At 38.7% G+C, this 21680-nt stretch overlaps 1 protein-coding gene across 1 annotated transcript; it reads right to left on the minus strand.

Annotated features, from left to right (window-relative positions):
- PRKAA1 (protein kinase AMP-activated catalytic subunit alpha 1) lies at positions 1 to 20886 on the minus strand. The gene is given in 10 exon segments (XM_069001055.1): positions 1 to 2135; positions 4191 to 4317; positions 4694 to 5180; positions 8330 to 8554; positions 9442 to 9529; positions 11186 to 11330; positions 13002 to 13095; positions 14842 to 14983; positions 20510 to 20835; positions 20837 to 20886. Coding segments are annotated over 10 exon segments (1929 nt in total). The 3' UTR covers positions 1 to 1890.
- Positions 20887 to 21680: the final 794 nt, after the last annotated feature.

A 21680-nucleotide genomic window follows, 5' to 3' on the forward strand; every position in this document is an offset into this window, starting at 1 on the left:
TAACAAAAATGAACACACTGATTTATTCAGAACATCAGAACCAATTCTTACAAGACTAAAGACAGGACTTTTTTGTAGGATTTGCAGCTGGTCCCTCATGTTGGCATCTTAAAGTTTTGGGTTTAAACTTCTGATACTAACTTCCACTTTGGAAAATCTTCCACTTTAAAGTACACTGATACAGCCAATGTCCCTGCAGGGACCATCTATGACACTTGAGGATAAAGAAGTGAAGGTGTAATTTGTACCTATCCACTAGACAGATCTCACAATCACCCAGTTCAGAACGCAGTTACAGCGGTTCTGGGGCTTAAAAGTTTCTTCAGATTCTGTGAATGTGAATTTCTGGACTGCAGCCAGCTGGCCAGGATTTAAACTGTTCTTGTATCTGTAGCTAGCAGTTTCCCATGGATAAAATCTCAGCCATTGGCAAGAATTTCCATCAACGTGAAGAGTCCAGGTTTCACTGTTCATAGTAATGCCTGGATTTCCAGCCTCTTCCTGGGGGAGCAACCTTTGAAACTATGTAGGACAAGAAGATCATTTTGAAGTAAACATTAAGTCTTGAATGCAAAACTAAGTATTTTATGACTGTTTATATCTACTAAGTGCTAGACGAAAACAAAACCATGGCTAATTATATCCAATTTAAGAGCGACTAAGGGTTTTCATGCAAGTAGTACCCATGATTTTAACATAAAAGGTTCAGGTTTTTTTCCTGGAATGCTGCAAAAACCATTAAATGCAGAACGATTTTTATTATGGGTAATTGCAATCTACTCTTGAAAACCTTTTGAAAGTTAGCATTCAAATTGTCCTGATCAGTTTTCAATGCTCAACTGAAAAGTTAGACTGTTTAATTCAGTTACATTAAATAGCAAAGTTTTCTATAAAAGTGCCCTTGGAAAAACTAGAAACCTATGTATGCAGTTTTCACTTCATACTGTATACTATATAGTATATCCTAAGTTAACCTGATAACCAGCTATATCAAAGTATTAACATGTATGTTAAAAAACTGTCAATTTCAGATTCTGGAACAGCATGAAGGCTGTGCTCTTAACTACAGGGGCATGTTTATAAGGAAAAGGATTCTCAGCCTGCAGTAGCAGTGGGGAGCTGCTGCGCTGCTACCACACTAAGATAACATGTGCAGACGAAGAGCTTCCTCACAGCAGCATTGCTTCTTCACAAAGCAACATTTTGGTTTAGCCCATGGGATACCACATCTCCTCAGCATTAAGTCCCCTGCCATTGTTATGGACTCAATCGTTTCACTCACTGCCCACAGAATTTTCCCCCTCAGTTCATTACAGAGCACCTGGCTGGATCTGCATGCATTTAATAACATTTTTTGTTAAAAGTAGTACATTGTAACGCATCAAAGTATTCTTTATTATTTTCTGTCAAATAAGGGGGAAGAAACATAGCAGTTTTAACACATTACTGTTGAGAGATGTTGATAGTTCGGAGTCACAACTGTAGAGCGTGACCAACAAGTCATACTGACATCACTGAACTAGTACGTGTATGTTAACTTACAGTGCATCAGATATATGTATAACCAGAGAAGAAAAACAAGGAGGTCCATCTAGCTTAAATGTTATAGGCAGCCTATTTTGCACTCAAGGTAAAATGTTACAAACACTACCCAAAGAGCATGTTATTTCCTGTACCTGTGTTATGCTATTGGACAGCAGGCAATCAGAATTCACTCCAGCTTCAAAATAATATATAGTAACTGCCCATAATTTTAATCCCCATGCAAATTGCATTCTGTGGCTAGCTTTTTCAGTGCCTTAGTTAATTTAACTTGATTATAATTGGAAGCATCTTGACTATGATTTAGGCATGCTTATTGCTATAAAAGAAATAAGCCCATCTTCAAAATTATTGTGCAAGTATTTTAATAAGATTTGCACACATCTCAAAAAATTCTATTGTATGACTCCCTGGTCTTGGAGTTACATCAGCTGTGGAAGAGTCAAGCGAAGAGTTCACTGATGAGGTAAGGGATGTATCTGCAGATTTTCCTTGAGCATCAGCATCTGAATCTTTCTGACAAGATCTATAGTTGCTCACAGAACCTGATCTCTGTGGAGTTGCAGCACCAGACTTCGCTTCAGTGATTTCATCTGGGGACAAGAGAAGAGAGAAGGAAAATGAGGTATTCGTATCAAATTGGTTCTAGGAAGAGCAAGTATCTTCCCCTTCTCACACTTCTTAATCTTGTCTTTAAAGTCTTGATTAATAAATAAAAAGCTTTTGCAAACTGTATTTGATACAAAATAGAAGCTTATATACACAGTAGCACAAAGCAAATGTTCTTATGCTAATTCTTTCTGTACTCTGAACTGTACTCCAGAACTATTTACATCTTGTTCAAACCAATACTAATTGTATTTTTCATGAACTGATTTCAGCAGCTAATTGTTCAATTTAGGTTACTCAAAACAGAAACAGGTCAGCATCATAAGATTAAGCTGAATAGCAGTTTGTAGATGTTTTTTTCTACCATCTACTTTTATTTTTGATCTCTTTTGGGGATTTCTACATTGTTACTATTTCTATTTTTATGATAACTCATTAGCACATTATAATTGTTAGTATCTGTATTAATTTATTCTTCTCTTTTGAAAGTTTTTCACCATTGAATGTTCTACATTTGGTCTGCAGCAACTTATGTTTACCCTCCCTATGAGGAGAAAATAGTTTCATCTTAATAGTAGTGTTCTCCTTTAGCATCTCTACTCTTATTTTACATACTGAACATTAACTTGTGTCTAAGCTGGCTCCCAGAAGGTTATTTCAGGTGAACTGACAGAAAAGGCAATCTCTCCTGTTTACAGAAAGCTACCTTAAATTACAAATTGTTAAGAGGAATAGAGAACAGTTAACCATGGTGGAGAGAAGGAATGTCAGATCAGTTTAACTGTTGGAAGGGATACGACAAATCTGTGCCCTTGCATATTTCCTCAAAAGTGGAAACCAGGATTATAGCAGGCTGCCCTCCCCCAGCTGCATGGCTCTAAGCAGTCCAAAAAAGAAAAAAAATCCTTATTTCCGTGCAACGTTTTCCTAGGCATGCCATCAACACCACTGGATGTACGTAATTTTCCTTTAGTCTACTATGCCCATAAACAAGCCTATTAGCTCCTCTGTTCACTTCATCTAACCAGGCTTTGTATACTGTGTTACTGTCACTCCATAAAACATATTTTTGTACAGGTAAAACTAAATGCTTTCAAGACTTTAGCTACTGCAAGCATACAATTCCTACCTCAAATTTTAGCTACTACCAGAACTGATGGGTTAACTTTGCCTTGCATCTGATATCTCAGTGCAATGGGGAAGAAAATTAGAAGGGCAAAAGTGAGAAAACTCATGGGTAGAAATAAACAGTTTTAAGTAATGGGGGGGAGAAGTGATGCAAAGGCAACCACTCACTATCTCCAAAGCAGACGGCCCAGCCGGTCTCAAGGTTACCTTCCCCAAAATCCCTTTCTTTGCTAGGCATAACATAATACAGCATTGAATGTCCCTTTGTTCCATCTGGCTCAGCTTTGCAGAGCTGTTGTTCCCCTCCCAACACGGCAGTGTGGAAAAAGAAAGGCTGGATACTACGCCAGTGCTGCTCAGCAACACTCGTGTGTTATCAATACTGCTTTAGTCACAGATCCAAAACAGCACCATGCAGGCTGCTATGAAGAAAATTAACTCCATCTCAGTCAGACCCAGTACAGCAAGGTACAGTCCAAGTCAAATTTAAATGCCTAGATGTCAAGCTTTATCTTCACTAGAAAACACTGTCTGCATGCTTAGTTCAGATCTAAATTAATGTTTAAATTTGGGGTGAGGCTCCAAAGGCAGCTTAAGTTGATCCCAATCTCATTTCCAACAGTCCTGTCCCCTTTTCCATTACTGGTATTAGTTCTGATGAAAACACAAAATGGAGCTCTTCAGGAGCTGATATAGCTTAAAAGCAATTATTTCAGGGATGCAGCAGCTAAGCTTCTATCACAGGAACACTAGTGCAGGAAGGAATAAGGAAACACTGATACAGATTATATTGGTTAAAAATAAAAAAGGGCCAACACTTACTTCACTTCTAAGTAAGTAAATAAAGACATGTTTGCCAAGTAGAATGATTTCCCATACAACTCAATTAACTTAAGGAACTTTTCACATACCATCAATACTACGGAAGTCCAGTAAGTATGTTCTGCTGTCTACCTGATACAACTGGAGACTCATTTTGGAATATGCACTTGTTACTGGATTCTTCCTCCGAACACGCAGATAATATGGATTTACAACCTAGTATGAAAGAGATTTGAGTCAGTTAACCAGAACTGCTTGAATATCACAGCATATTGGTTTTGCCCTTTCAACTCACTAGTGTTTATCAAGTGGTTTCTGATTTCATTACCTGTTGGATTTGAGGGTTTTTAGGGGATTTTTTAGCCAAGAGAAATACATTCCTACAGCCCCAACAGAAAACTTTAGCAAGACTTTTTTTCCTGTCAGCATGTACAGTCTCCCCCAAAACCCTTCTGGCACAGCACACAGATAGCACACACCCATGAGACTAATGCCAGAACATGAAAAGAGTTTCAGGCCTCTGGGTTATACAGCTACAAAGCTCAAACCAAAATGCATTCTTGTGTACTGTAAAGGTCCTCTATTTTGTTACCTTCCATTCATAATCCAACTGTTTAATTGCTCGACAAACTTCAGCCATGATATCATTTGGTCGACTCTGACTCCGTATTCCCAAGTGCCATTTAGCCCGTCTCACACCCTGGTGTTTTGACTTCTGTGGATTCAGCTCATCAAGAGTGTGTCGAGGACGTGGTGCTTCAGCTACTAAGAATGGCACTCGTTCAGGGTGAGGGCGAGACAGGTGGTGATCATCCAGAAAAGAATCTGGTGGACTCGTAGCCAAGTAGAAGTCTTTGGCCTCGTTCATTATTCTTCTGTTATCTATAATGAGGTGGTAAGCAACAGCTAGAGGGTCCTGATGATTTCGGCTGTACAGACAACTTAGCACTTCCTCTTCAGTGCATTCGAACTTCTCACACACTTCTTTTAAGGCTTCATCATCAATCATGGTAGAGCTGTATGATGGGTCTTCAGGAAACAAGTATTTTGGAAGGTCCTGCTTAAACCATTCATGTTCCCTGGATTTAAAAATAAAAACTTCTGAATATATGTAAGTAAAGAAAACATTTTGAACAGGAAATTCTTTAAAAATATAAAATTAATTTTAGTCTGTGCAGGAAGAATCATGTGCCAGTCCAAGACCCCTTGTAGCACAAACACTAAAACAGTACATAAAGTAATCGCTGCTGGCACAAGATTTTATTAGACATTTTGCAGGAAACTGAAAAAAACGTTTTTTGCTATCTCACAAATCGCTTAGGGATAGGAATCAGGTGGTTACTTTCTCATTTATGATTTCATTCCCTTGCTCTGCTTTTTCTTGTGACTGTTCTGCTACAGAAAGGGCTGACACTTCTGATTCCCTCTCCTGTTCCCTCCTAGCAGCTGCTTCATTCCTGACCAGATGAGATGACTTTTGCTTTGGTTGTTTATTTTTAGTTACAGGAACAAATGATATAATTGAAAGCTGGGTTTCTGGCCTAGCCAAAGTGTCTGTTGGTATGTTTTCAGACCCAGAAATCCCCTCTTCTCCTTGAGGGTGCTGATCAGTATTGAGCAGTGTTAAATACAAGCAAGCCAGGTCCCAGCACAGTGTGGTAAGCTGGGCCTCTTTGGGATAGCAAGGGCATCCTTTTTTCAAACATTCTATCACTTCATGATAGAATGCCATTTCTATCATGTCCTACCTGCCCATTTTCTCCCACATGCCTTGCCACCCATAAGCACACTGCTGTTAGGCCTGGGAGATATTCCAAAACAGCTTGGTAATCTTCCAAAAAGCCTAAACCATACTCCTAAGAAATACCAGTATAAATATTTTGACTGCCCGAGGACAGTCAAGATACGGAGGTTATGGCAATGAGGGAAAAAAGGTCATAGAAGAATGTAGTGAATTCTGTATTTGCTCCACAGAAAAAAAAAAAAAATCTTAGACAAACTGTCTCCCTGAGATGGTACCCAGAGGACAGTAACAGCTTCAGTCCAGAGCCCAGATAGCAGATGAAGCTCAAGGCCAATGTTCTAATAAAAAAACAAACAACAACAACAACAACAAAAAAAACCCCCACACACTAAGCACTACAAAGTACAGCAAATTGCAAAAAGCAACGCAAATCTTCAACATGTACAGCAAAAAATGGAACATGGAAGAGATCAGATAAATCAACACTGGGAACAGAAAAATCAATATTCTGACCAACAACCCTTATACAATTTATAATTATTTTATCTAACATGGTCTGTTCAAATCTGTTATTATCTCAACACCTTCAAGCCTTGCATTAGGTGTCAAACAGAACTGCTATGGTTTAAGCCCATAACTGCAGCAACTAAGCACCACACAGCCACTTGCTTGGTCCTCTCCAGTGGGATGAGGGGCAGAATCAGAAGAGTAGAAGTGCAAAAAACGTGTGGGTTGAGATAAAAACAGTGTCATAATTAGAAACTTCTTTTTAAAAATTCTAAGAAAAAAAAACTCCAAAACCACGAGAGGTGACAAGGAAGCCCAAGAAAGACAAGTAATGCAAATAAAAACAATTGCTCATCACCAACTGACTGATGACCAGCAGACCATCCCCATCAGTCTTCCTCCAACTTTTACTGCAGAGCATGACCCTGTATGGTATGGAATATGGCTGGGGTCAGCTGGCACAGCAGTGTCCCCTCACCCATTCCTTGTGCACCCCCAGCCTGTTCTGTTGGGACAGTGTAAGGAGCTCTGTGCAAGCTCTGCTCAGCAGTAACTACAACATCCATTTATAATCAAGACTATTTTCAGTATAAATCCAAAACACAGTTACTGTGAAAAAGTTCACTCTATTCCAGCCTAAACCAGCACAGTGCAGTAAGCTCTACTCAGTATGATCTCAAAAACACTGTGCTTCAGCACAAATGTGCTGAGCAAAATATAGTTTAATCAGAAAAAACAGTTAATTTGGAAGCAGAAAAATGTTTTCTCATACCACTACAAGGCTCAGCACTAGATGGGATGACAGAACCCAGAGGAATATTTTGTAACTGTTCATGGCACCAGGCCTTTCTCGTTGCATGCACATACACACAACCCCTAGAAGAATTAAGGTATTCAGTTAAACTCAGTTTGTCCCTTAAACTGTGAGGTGACATGTCACATGGATAATAGGACAGAACTGGTTTGGATTCAAAATCCATCCATGTTCTCTTAACCAACATTTTTCAGCATTTGTTTCACACCACTTCTTTGCCACACACTATTTAACACAACTGAGGGAAGTTAAGTTCCCACCCACTCGAGTCTTGTAACACTTACTTCTCGCAGTGCTTTGATCTCTGCAAGGAAGTACTTCCTATTGTAATAAAGTACTAAGGGATAAGTGTGTCGTGTTTTTTGTTCCACTGAGAAAATATGAACATTGCTGATTTCCTAACTTCCAACCCTAAAAGAAGCATCATTTTCATTATGGTAGTATAGCAACATTCTTTCCTTAGAGCTTCTTGCAAAGAAAATTAAGATGCTGAATAAAGTACAGTTCTCTCAGCTACTTTTTTTTAATTTGATCCAGTGTACATTTCTCAACACAATCAATTTCTCCAGAATCTTCTCTTGGAATCTGGGGCCCATGATACTTCTCTTTACCTACGAACTATAACTTATCAGTACTTGGTGAAGTAATTACTGTTCATACACAAATTTATACCAGTGTTTTGAAGGTAGAAATTGCTGTCTTAAATGTGGAATATTCAGAGTCTTAACAAATGACTTTTCAGAGCCCGAAGAAATACAAATAATAGCAGTAGTTATCAGATTAAATAGCTTCCTCAGACATTTACAGTAGACAGCACTGGTTCCTAACAGCAAATACAATTTTTTCACCTAGGGAAGTCTATATAGTGTAATTTTTGCAAACCATTATGCAAGTAAACAGTTTTGCTATGGCAGTCTTATGCCTAAAGCGTCTCAGAATTTCCATATATAATATAAATAATTTGTTTTACTATGATCTCCAATAGATTCTTCATTGTCCACTGGAGATCAGCACTAGCAGAGCTAAAACCAAGCCATCAGAAGCTGAATTTTTGATCCCAGTCTAGAAAACATGGACAAGCTGTATGAATAATTTCTTTGTTCTGCATATTTGTGCTACTGTAATTCCAGTATCTTGTGATCAGACATCAGATGGTGTTTTACCTAATGTCTCTGATTGTTGCTCTCTTCATTGGATCCACTTGCAGCATGTGCTTCAAAAGACTAATTACAGATGGATTCAGGTACTGAGGGGTATAAAAGATACCATCACATATCTTCTTAAAAAGGGTTGGCACGTGATCATCATCAAATGGAAGTGTTCCACATAACAAAGCATAGAGAATAACCCCACTGCTCCATATATCTACTTCTGGACCTGCATATAACCTGTGAAAAAATTAACTATAAGTGATTTGTGTTTAATACATTTAAATATTTTTTCCTCTCATTTTTCCATTGCATCACAGTAATTAAAAGCATGTGAACTTGGGACAACTGATTTGCAAGCACTATACCATTTCAATTCTATGCCATGCCTCCCTTGCACTTCAGTATTCTTCCCTTTATAAAAGGTAACAGGGCACAAGTACAGAGTTTTTCCTCTCTACTGTGTAACAATAATCCACAATGCAATTTCATACAATGGCAAACTGAAAGAAACATGCATCTACTACTAAGAAATCCCATGCTATATATTGTTATAAAGGTTTTAGAGGAATCTGTGCAAAGTCAGCTATCCCCCAAATTGTGGCTGAAAAGTTGAAGACAAGTCCATATAGCAGAATGTTATCACATATTCTGTGCCACTGCCTGAACAAAACAGACATCTGGCCTCCAAACAAAAAGAGGCAATATTAGGGCAGGTAGCTGAAAGCAGATTTGACAATCATAGTTTACAAAAAGGGAAGTTACCTCCAGGACTAAGTATCTACTCTGCAGCAGATATTTCACTGCTACACAACTTCACCACAGACTTTGCCTGTAACTCTGCACCTCTGCTTCCAAGATCTGAGCTGTACATGAGATTTTTAAAACAATTCAGGCAGAGCATACACAATGGATTTGGGGCATTAGACATCACCTCTACCTTAAGGGAACTATTCAAAGCTAGTTCACATAAGCTTTGAACACTCATGAAAAATTATCAATACAACTAACAGCCCTCAGTTTCTCAGCATCAAGCTTGTCACCTGAACTAGTTTCGTAGCCTTTAGAATCAAGCAGCAAAATGACTGAAGTACATGCACACATGTATCCAATATAAAAGAAACTACCTTCCAGAAATTACTTCTGGTGCAGCATAGTTAGGGGAACCACAGCTTGTTCTTAAAAATTCTCCATCTGACATCATATTTGATAGACCTGAAAGTGTATAAGAGTAACTACTAAAAATTCAGGGAGCAAAATTATTTCACACTGCATATACCACCTAGAACAAACCACCTGTGATTCATATTAGAAAATTAACAAATTTATTCCAGTTAAGAAATGACATTGTTTGGAATTACAGAATTTTTACATGAGCATGCCACATAATCCTCCATTCATTTTACCAGAAATCCGAGTAACATCAATCCATTACTGCCCACAGCCTAGAGATATTTGAGAACATATCCATTCCCAGACCAGAACAGTTAAATTTGGATGACACAGGCATGACAGAGAATAAAGTTGCTCTAAAGGAGATGAAACAGTACAGTAAGACAGGATTTTGGTCATTAACAAGAAAGTTAAAACCTAATTTGCTTCTAAAATGCCAAAGTGAAAAATGCTACCACAGAATTTCCTAAAATTCTGTTAGAGGTTACACGGAACAAGGAAACTGAGGAGTAAACATGACTTTACCACAATTTACACCCCTACACTATGCACCTGGTTCCTGCATCACTGCAGTTCAGTAGTTTGGTTTTCAGACACTCTGTAAGCACAGAAGTGTGCTTTAGAACTAGGCCACCTGCATTCACCAGTGCTCCATATAGTCTAACAGCTGTAGAAAATATCTTATAGCTTCCTAAGTGGAGGCTGCATGATCAAGATTACCGTAAACCAAAGAACTCAGTCTCCAAGAAGGAATTCTGCCCTTTCACTGGTCAGCAGGGAATGTGGAGAGGAAAGAGTACAGCTTGGCTAGCTTTCACATTCTAACACACAAGCTCTTTTATTAAGCTCTTGTTTAACACACCAGTCATGATTAACTGAGTGCTACAGTTTTGCTGACACTAAGTTACAGGAAGATATTTTTGTAAGTTACTGTACTTCATTTCTTCACCATGTGAGCTATTTCACCCAAAGCATTTTCTACACATGAGAATCCAGTACGATTCCCAGCGCCCATACAGTCAAACACTATACCTAGAATACTCAGCATTACCTAACACCTTCCATTGGAGACTTAGATGAGCAGGTATTATCCACTATGTCTACACGAGATCTATCATGACACAGCAGTATGGATATGTTACTATGCTTATGTGGTGAGGTTTTCCTGACTCATATGACTCCAAGAAATAGCTGCAAGGCTTCTCTGCAGCTGTGTCACCAACAGCTAGCATAAACAAATCTTCTTCACATCTTCAAAGATTAAATTTAGACCAATTTAACAGGACTAGTGTATTTTTCTATAGCACTGTAGTTTCTTAAAAATGATTAATTGCCCCTGCACTGTCCTTTTTTTTATCTGTATTTTACAGGTGGTGAAACAGACAAGGACAGAGTTTGGAAGAAGAAAGGTCAGAAACTTAGTATTTTGGAGAAAATATTGTTTAGCAAAACCAAACTAATCAGTTCACAATTTCAGCCAGTCACAGAAAATACCTCAAAAGAAAGCATGAGAGGAAAACAAGTTCAGTAAGTGTGCAAGAACATTATTTTGCTTTACATATATATTCTTCGTGTTCTTCTGTTGTATCACACCACCAAGATATTAAAGTATACATATTTTATTTAATATTTCCTATTGTTATTAACAGGATCTAACACCAGAAATGCAAACAGATATTTAAAAAAACCAATACTTACCAAAGTCAGCTATCTTGGCATTCATGTGTGCATCAAGCAGCACATTTTCAGGCTTCAGATCTCTGTGTACTACCATATGCCTGTGACAGTAATCTACACCAGAAAGGATTTGCTGGAACAGACGTCTACTTTCCTTCTCATCAAGCTAAAACAGACAAAGATTTTAAATAATTGACAGTGGAAGTTAACTTGTTTTTCATTTTTACTAGCTAGAGGAAATTTTCCCATGACCTATACTTATCAATTATACTTATCATTTGATACCTCATACAGCAGATTATCAGAACTTGTAGCAAGAAGCTTTGTATCTTACATAATTCTGTTTGTACAGAATTCTAAAAAACAGTTCTAAAATTATTAAAACAAAACATACCCATTTACTCAGAAAGTCACTGAAATTTCTTAATCACACTTTTGAAATTGGGTTTGGCAGATGTTACATACTCACTAGCTAGAAACGTTAGCACTCATTTAACTTTGTCCAACTGGTGTATCAGCAAACTTTGATGTTTAAGAACTGCGCAAGATTTAAACTGGCAAAAGCTGCTGAAACGCAGCACAGAAATTATACATTTCAGATGCTATTTATGCTATTAGCAGCTAGTCCCAAACAGCAGACTTAACTGGGCATTTCCTACAAAGACCCCTAATTCACATCAGTTTGTCCCAGCAAGGGAAGTATCCTATATATCTAAATGGTCTGTAAAAAGTGACTTCAGATCTTTCACAGAAGCTGTTCTAACAGTAGAAGACAGTAATAAGGGCATAAAGGTAGCTTTCCATTATAATGGAATATATTGAACAAACAGTTTTCAGCTACTCCAACATATCCATCTGGTTTATTCCCAGCCACTGTAAATTAACAGATTAGTAGACAGGAAAAATACTATGACAAAGTCACATAAAGATTTGAAATGTGTTAACACGTGATCATTTGTACTTTCAGAAATATAAAATATATATTAGTGGATAGCAGCAAAATTAAAACCAAATACAAGAAAATACACCTATATTTAACAAGGTGTAACCAGTACCCCTTGCTCCCAGCCCCTGATAATGTGGTTATCTTAATTAACTCCACTTTATGAGGCAAGCAGCCATTCTGTGACCATGCACATCATGTGTTCATGCCCTCTCCCTCATTATCAAGCCCTGGAGGTTCTGTGAAGCAAGTAGACAAATCAGTGTTCTTCCCCTCCCTACTAGCCTTAAGATTCCTGGGTGCCAGGCTGAATATCTTCTTCCTTACCAGCCTTTAGTTCCAAGGCACACAGCCATGGATGACTCTGTCATGGCATATGGAACTGCAGCAGCAGCCAGAGCAGTGTCTCTAACATCAGTTATGAGTCCTAAATGGGAATGAAACCTGTGACTTCTTGGTAGCCACAGACACCTCCAACATCCTCTGCTTCTTCTCAGGACTAAGTGACTTGTGTTCTTCCATATGATTTTCAAGGCTAGACTGTGACTGTTATATTGATATAGCAAAATATGTATTAAGATTTGACCAGATCTACAGAAGGTCTAGGTGAATATATATCCCAAGTCAGGTTGTGTTAAAAATTCTGTACTACACTACTTGTAAACTGTACTACATTGATTCTGCTCATAGAAATCCTGTGACACTCTAATAATAAATCCTGTGCTACACTAACCATAGTATTCTTTTGAGAAAAAAAACCCTTTCATTGCATCATTCTGACAAGGATACCCAAAAAGAACCTGTCTGTCCCCCCAGTGTAGGGTGACAGAGGAATGCTGCAAATGCAGTAAGAGAATGCAAGTCACTGATTTGCAGAGTTGGACTACTTCTTACCCTTCCATTTTTACAGATATAATCAAACAGTTCTCCTCCTGAAACATATTCCATCACCATGAAAATGTCAGTGGGTGTACTGATGACCTGGTACCTGACAAGAGAAGGTATCTATTAGTCTACACATTCAGTAAAAGACTAGTTACATTTAGTTAAAACCAAAGTTGTACAAATAATCAGATAAAAAATACACTTTAAAATAGTTACCAATCTACAGCTACTGGAATGACAATATTTTTCAGAAGCTTTTTCCTCTCTTTTCACTGTGTGATGCCACCATTGCCAAGACTAGTAGGAAATCTGTAATCCCCATCAGGAATATCAGTCCTTGTTCTTTCAGAGGTAGAAGTGATTTCTGTAAGACTATTTACAGTGCTGCCCCACCAAAGCTTGGTGTAGTGAAAAAGGACCTCAAAAGGACTTTGCTAGTGTTGCAATAATACATGCTTTTCAACATTAATATGCAAAAAAAATCACTTGCCATAAATAAAAAGGTGTACTTTAAGACTAGGAAAAAATTCCTCTTAATAATAATGAATATTAATATTTAGGAGTATTGATCTCTGGTTATTATATTTTTAACATTGTACTTCAATTAAATTTAAAAAACCCCTAACTTTAAAGCTTTGAAATAACAAGTTTAGGAACAAACTCAAAATTTAAGAGATTTTGATTTTTTACCTAAATTTTTTTTAATTTGTTCCCTTTACAGCAAAAGAAAAAATTCTCCCCATAATTCCCTGAGAAAGAAACTGTCATCCGAAATCTGCTAAACTGTCTTCAGTTGAGCAACACCACAAGCACACGCTGGCTCTTTCATCCGGGTATGTCACTTGGTGCACTGACACTTCCTATTCTGTTCTGGCTATAGGTATGCCCTTTGAACTCATTCATAGATTAACTGAAAGCACCAGCAATTTTGCTGACAAATCAGCTCAACAGTCTTACGAAGACTAAACCACTGAAAAAGTGGGTGAGTTGATCTCACACAATGTAATTTAGATTCAGGGTAACAGCTGTTGCTAAATTAAAGGGAGTGCATAGACATGGCATCTCCCAGTGGCAAGGGGGTCTTAAGACAAGATTCTACTAATAAAAAAACACAAATCATGACTAAGACAGTGGAAGTCACCCACACTCTGGAGGTGAAGGTTATCTTAATAGGAAATTAGAGTCAAAAGAAAATCAATGTTACTTATAATTTATTACCACAGATGAGACATGAGGGGTCTACTCTGGGACATAGTTAGTTGTACTCTGAAATCTACTGATGAACTATTGATCAACTAAGAGATGTAATCAGGCACATTTTAAATACCACATTTAGACAAAGGGTAGCCGCTATATTGAAGATTCCTAACATAGCAATCACATTTATCAAACTGTACATCCTTCATTCTGAAAATCTTGCAGAGCACCACCTACACTGAAAAAACATATATCACTGCCCAGTACAGCACTAAAAACATTGAGAAAACACAATAAACTTACTACAGAAATTACCTTTACACTCTTGTTCTTAGTAACTCATTTTCTAAGCAGGAAAAAAAAGATCAAATATAAACAGAGAAAAAAAAATGAAGTAGGCAATAAACCCAGAGATAAGTGCCACCAGAAATATCTGTCCAAAGAATGTCTAAGCAAAGATCTAATGGAAGCTCTCCAGTGAAGATCAGCTTTGTGAAAACACATTACAGAGGGCACAACTGTGTATTTTGAAGCTGGTTACTTTTCTGATGAGATACTGTTTGTAGTATTGCCCTTTAAATGTACTTCAGATCAGTGAGAGCAAAAAGAGATTACTGCCTAAGTAAACTTGATTATAGTAAGCAAAACTTACAGCTTAATTATATGAGGATGCCTGAAGAGCTTGAGGTTCTGAATTTCCCTGCGGATTTTTCCTACAACATCAAGGCTGCGAATCTTCTGTCGATTCAGGATCTTCACGGCAACTTTATGCCCAGTTAACTCATGTTTTCCAACTGCAAGAAACAAGGAAGTATTTAGTCAGGGCTCTCAATTGCTCAGTAAAGACATGGTTTCTCCTTTCTGAATGTAGCCAAGTTAAGACACTAGCATGCCACATACCCTCATTATCTTTCGGGGAGGCTGAAAACCAGATGGTATGGAATTTCTCCAGCCCTACTCCAATTTCTCCCACAATTCTATCATTAGAAGATGCATATATGTAAGAAACACCTTAAACCTAAGCCACAGAAGTCTTGCAGCATGACATTTTTTGCAATATTGGTTTAAAAAAAAAAAGCAAAGCATATCCCAAACACTGCCATCCTTGCTCATTAGAGAGAGCATTTTCTCTCCCTGTGTAAGTCACTTCAAGCTTTTGGCTTATGTAGCAACCCAGTCAAACATGTTTTCCTGTATCTCTTCTACTTTATCTGAAAGGATCACTCTTACTGAAGAAATCACTCCTATCCCTCCCTCAAGAAGCCTGTTCCAGCAATTGCTCTGAATTACCAGTATAAGTACCTGATCAGTTTACTTATAAAAACATATTTGTCCTTGAAGCTGACAGCTCCACAGTCTGTGCAGTTAACACCAGAGCTTTAATCTATTTAAATAAGTGGCAAATGCTACCGGAAATGCACAAAAAATAGAATAGAAACTACAAAAAGCAATGCAAACATGCAGCCTAGTGCATTTCTAGAAGTGGAAAAGAAACTGAGGACAGTTTCACTGTTCTTTAAATAGAGGAACTAAAAGTGTAAACTATTTCACAGTCAGCTACCCTTCTTAAAGTCCTTAACTTTCCAAGTGCTTTTGGGGAGTAGTCACAAAAAAAGCTCATCAGAATATTTTTCTTAAACCCAAAATAGGATCACAGATGGAACACCGAGAAGCTAAGTATCTCTTTTACTAGAAGGCTTCACTATCTGCCTGGCTGCTGCATGCAGTGATGATAATAATACTATTCCTTTGCCATTGATTCCTACCTTCTGAAGATAAACCAGATTCTCGAGACACCCGTAGGGTTCATCCCCATCCACATGAACAGACATTTGTAACACAACTGTGCTGAACACAACACTCACTGATTTGGGTGCCTACCTTCACTCGAGAATTTAAATAAGCTCTGAGCTTCAACCTTTGTTTAAATATATCCATGGGAAGCTATGATTAAACAGCAGTGATCCACAAAAATCTTTCTGTGTTCAACAGATAATCTGGATAGAATAAACAAACACCCATCAATCTGTAAATCTCATTCCAGCACAAAAGATCTTCCTCCTGCCTTTTGCCTCTACATCGAGATAAAAACCAATGCAAGTGAAAAGAAGCTCGTAGCAGAGAGACGAAGATAATGATAAGCATCTGAGTGATTATTCTTACAAGAAGACAGCCACCTATAAAATGAAGCAGACTAAAATTCCTGAAGGGAAGTGTAACAGTGGATTACCCAAGACACCGAACCATCACAATGCTGCACTGATATATGTCTAGCACCTGAAAAAACAGAAGAGCTCTGACTAGGATGAAAAGACCTCCCCTCACTCAAAGGGGCCATTACCTAACAATGGCCACAATAAACAGAGTGCTGGGCAGGCATATTTGCACTACTGAGGAATGCAGGACAAAGATCACATCCATAGCAATTCTAGAGAGACCACAAAGCAGTGACAGGTGAGTGCCCAGAAATGCAAGAGAATTATTTGCTTTGAACCAGATCTACAATTAAAGCCATCACATTCCCTTTGCTTTCTTCAAATGTGATTGAAGTTTTAAAAGAATCAAACAAATTATATGACCTGTATTCAAACCCTCGGGAATAAATAATCATCATAAAAAATAATAAAAATTCTAAAAGCAACTATTTTAATTGAAAAGTCTTTACCTATCCATAATGACAACTGAAGTAATCCAGCAGTATTTGAAAAAAAAAAAAACCAAAACACCACCAAGCTTTAATCAGTAAGTTAAAATGTAACATTTGTTTTTGTTATCAAGAAACAGCTTCTTAGAAACCAAAAGCAAAAATCGGTTAAGACACATGAATCTGCATCCTCTTTTGCTGTACAGAATATATTTAAGAAGGTGTTTTAATACAGTAAGTAACATATTTATTTGACCAAGTCTACAGCTTAGCATATAAATACACAGTTCTGATATGCACTGGGTTATAAAATATCATTTTTAAGCCACTTTGTTTCATTTCTGATTTGTCACTCTACCTTAAACTAGGATTAAATTAGCACTCAGGAAAACATTAGAAAGTAATTCATTAGCTACAATCTATGTTCAATATGCAAGGCACATAAGAAAAGAGCTTTTCAAAACAAATTTTTCATTTAAAGTAATTAACCAGTAACATTTACAGTTGACTGAAACAAATTCTAGCTGTCACAGCCTTCAAGGCTGTGAGCCTCAAGCCTTAATTTTATTCACTGACTGGAAGAAAACAAGGTTTTCTGCTTCTTCAACTCTACCAGCTTTGAATAAATTATTGTAATGAAAACATACTGTGGTTCAGTGCAGGTGCAGAAAGATCCCAAAAAGCGTATTCTCTTGCTTAAGACATTTCAAATTCAATCTCTATTTTCTTCAGTAATTTTTGCCTTCCTTTAATTCAATTTGAAATTATAACAAATCTAGCCTTTTAAGATACAAGTTGCCTGGATACAGTTCAAGGTATCTGTTACCAGTAAAACAGCAGATACTAACTGGTAACAGACTGCTGACACTTTTGAATTCAACATTAGGGCAGAAATGAAAGCGTCACCCTCGATGATAACATCATGTAGAAACATAAGCAGCTAGTGTTATCTTTCTGAAAGCTACTTTGCATTACGGCTTGACAGAAGTTTTACCTATAAAAGGGAATGCAACCTCATCCTCAACTAGCCACCAGTCCTTCAAAATAAGCACTGCAAAAAAAGGAAATTCATTTAACAGACCTAATACATCCCTATATTTATTTTCTGGTAATACCAAATGCCTTCAGGCTTCACTGTGGCTTTGCATAGCACCAAGATTTTCATGACAGTGGCAGAATCTCAAAGCAGCAGCAACTTATTTTTAACTGTAGATGCAGAGGAACAGTCTCTAACCTTGTTCGACAGTTCTTCAATTGGAAAAAAAACTGATTATGAGGCCATGCAGCCAAATACAACATTACCATGAAATACAGGTACCAGTCATTAAGTTTGTAGGAGGAAAAAAATCTGAAGAAGGCTATGTTGCATTTAATGAAACAATTCTGCAGGAGGTCAAAAAGCCAAGCCAAAGCTCAGAGGAAAGCAGTCTTTAAGAGTATGAGCTAAACAAATGTAAAAAAAAAAAACCCAAACAACAATAGTTCATGCTGTGCAAAGCCATATTGGTGCACAACATCAGATACCATACTGCACTGTTCGTTTCCAGGTCTCCTACTGCTCCCTTGGCCCAGACCACCTGGTTTGCAGTCTATATAGACCAGTGTTGATTACCTAGATCTTGAGAGATGGAACAACTATTGTGTATCTAGAGTCTTAAGTAATATCCCTCATATTCTCAGTATGGACCACTGAAAGACTGAGAACTCTTCCTTTTATGAAAGATAACTTTAAAACAAAAATACCTGGAATTAAAAGTTTGCATCTGGTTTCACCAGAAAACACCAGCAGTGTTTAAATAAAATTGACAGAAATAGGGATAGATGTTGTACACTGACTCATGCTGAAGTCTGAATATGAATCTGTCTCATACAATTGGTTAAGATTCAGTATTCTTCCACCTCAGCTTTTCACTTTGGTGGCATTTTAGCTTTGCCTAGATGCTGGCTAGGAACAGCCACCTCTGTGACTCAGAGGCACAGTCAGGTGAACCAAGTCCCCCAGAATTAATTCAGAGTGGCACAGCCAGGTGAACAGATAAACTGGACAGAATCACACCAGTGAGAGCTACCAGCAGCTGAATTCATCTGACAGCTACAGGAGGAGACCTTTCACAATTACCAAGTAAAGCACTGATTTTCCAGTTCAATTTTTTCAGGCTGCAACCACCACTGGTAAAATTAAACATTGACTATCAAGAAGCCATATGCCTGACCTGCCACGTCACACAAGTTCAATGTAAATCCTAATTGAACTTTAAGAAGTGAACATATTTATTACAGTTTTTCACTTTACATCAATTAATGAAACCATATCACCAGAGAAGGAAATGATGAAAACAGGAAAACAATTGCAGATCTGGTATGAAATGAAGAAAATGTGTGCTTAAGAGGAAAACCAGTGCATCATAGATAAAGTGTTCTTTATTAAGCACAGCTGAAGCAAGAAAAAAGTAACATAGTACATCATATGGGGACAAGAAAAATAGTACCACAACAGTGCTCTCCTAAATTTAGGATCATACTACAACATTGCTGGTATGACAATCTTAGTCTTATGCAGCGTGCTGGGTAAAAAAACACCAAACAAACACATCTTTGACCCCTCCCCTCAACCAGGTAGTCCCTCCATGAGGAAAGAGAACCTAATGCCTGTCTGCTACGTTACCTTTTTTTTCTCTCTATTCAAGGAAGTTCTAAGTTCCCACAGAAAAGAATAGTACCCCAGCAGCCAGCTGCAGGGTCACTGCTCCCAAGTGACTGGGGCTGTCCCTTTATAAGCTTAACTTGAAAAAGAGACTCGAAGAGCTCTGCTCTCAAAATATTTTTAACTGCTTTCCTAGAACAAAACATCATCTGATTTCCTACACATTAGAAATTTCTTCAGAATATAAAAGAGCTTGTGCAGAGGACAATAGACTATCTACACTGAAAAAAAAAAAAAAAAAAAAAAAGCTGGGTTTTTTATATTAAGTTAACAACAACAAAAAAAAAACCCTTATGACGAATACAGCCTGAGCCTAACTCTACTCATTTGAGAAAGAATGTTTTTGATTTGTTTGCCCCAATATTTGAAGTTCTCAAGAACAACACGGCAGGAACGGTGTAAACTAATATACAGTCCTTCCACCTGTGGTGAATGGCACCATGGGGAAGTTCAACTTCTATTTTATTTCCACTAGCTTTCAAATAAGAGTACCGCATCCACAGACCTACACCGTAAAGTTTTAAAAATCTGAACTGAAAAAAAGGTTTGCTAACCCCTGGTCAAGCAGATTAAGCATAAAGTTTTTTCGTATCTGCACATCAGCTATGTTACCAATTAATCCAACAATCCCAGACTGATCTTTTTACGCTTATTTCTGTTTGCAGAAAGAGAAATCTTGCCTTCCTTGCAAGGGCATCGAGAGTTCGTACATGAGCATCAAAACGCAATATAAAACAGCTGGGGAATTTAGACTCCCTACATTCGCTACACGCCCAGTGCTGTTCTAAGCAAACGCAGCATTTAGCTTCCAGCGGTGATTTCCGCAAGCACAGACGAGGAAGCGTTTCTGCCCCAGCCACCGCTTCCCGCCGCGGGACCGCAAGTCCCACCCCGGCAACTCAGCCCAGGCAAGTCCCCGCTCCGAGAGGCGCTCCCGGCCAAATGCCCCGCGGCCCTGCTCCCGCCGCTCACCCTTGACTTTCCCGAAGGTGCCGACGCCCAGCGTGTCCCCCAGGATGTAATGCCCAATCTTCACCCGCCCGTGCTCGTGCTTCTGTTTATCCGCCACAGCCGCCATCTTGAGGCAAGGGCCGAGCCTGCGCATAGCGCCCGCCCGCGCCGCGCCACAGCGCCGGCGGGGAGGAGCAACCACACAGCGCCCGCCCGCACCCGGAAGCGGACCGCGCGCTGACCGCCCTCCCGCCCGGCCCCAGGACGAACCACTGCGGCTCTCGGGGGAGGCCGGGCCGGCCCACAGGCGCCCGGGGGGGAGCGAGGCCTGCTGGGCTCCGGAGTGGGTACGGCGCTGCTTTTCAGGAGTGGCGGCGTTGCAGCGAGGCCGCCCTCATAAAATAGACCTCCTAAGTCTATATATTCCAATAAACTTGTAAATTAAATTTGTTTTTTCTCCTGAGTTCCTCCTCCCAAATTCAGACCCTATTACGGGAATACAAAGAAAAGAAGGAGTCTCTTAACTCCAGCTACCTTGACCACGTAACCTGCCCTCTGGCTTGTCTTGCCTGCCACTCACGCCACACATTCACATTGCCTTCAAGGCAGTAACCTGCCTTCAATTCCATGCATTGGGTATTTTTTACATACCTAAGACCATACTTGTTCTATTGTTGACTATAACTGGATTAACTTTTTTAATTGCACTACAACCCCGCATTGAAAGAAACCCATAAACCTGTAGAAAGAGTGACTATTGGACGGGTATTTTCAAAAGGAGAGATCATCAATTGAAAAGGAAGGTTATGGGCAACTCCCATGCCTTCCTTTCCCCAGTACGCCAGACTAAGTGAATGATTCAACCTAAAACGGTTTCTCTTGCCTACCCTACACACAGCTCCTGAATGCGTTTGCAAATAGATAAATACATCGGACAGCAAGAAATGAACAACTTTATTCTAGGAATAATCCTAAATCCGATCCAGAGAGCCTTCAATATTACTTATATTACAGTCATTAATTTAACAGTTGGAAAGCAGAAATTCTGGTCTATAGAAAAATTGTGTATTTTAAGAAATTGCTCTATGCTAGTTGCACAAAAAATTTCATAGGGAGGCAACCTTGAGGGGTGTTCCCAACTCACGGCAGAAATCTTTATACACTCACTCTGGAAATGGAAGGGATGTGTCTG

This window comes from Aphelocoma coerulescens (assembly GCF_041296385.1).
Source record: "Aphelocoma coerulescens isolate FSJ_1873_10779 chromosome Z unlocalized genomic scaffold, UR_Acoe_1.0 ChrZ, whole genome shotgun sequence".
NCBI lineage: Eukaryota > Metazoa > Chordata > Aves > Passeriformes > Corvidae > Aphelocoma > Aphelocoma coerulescens.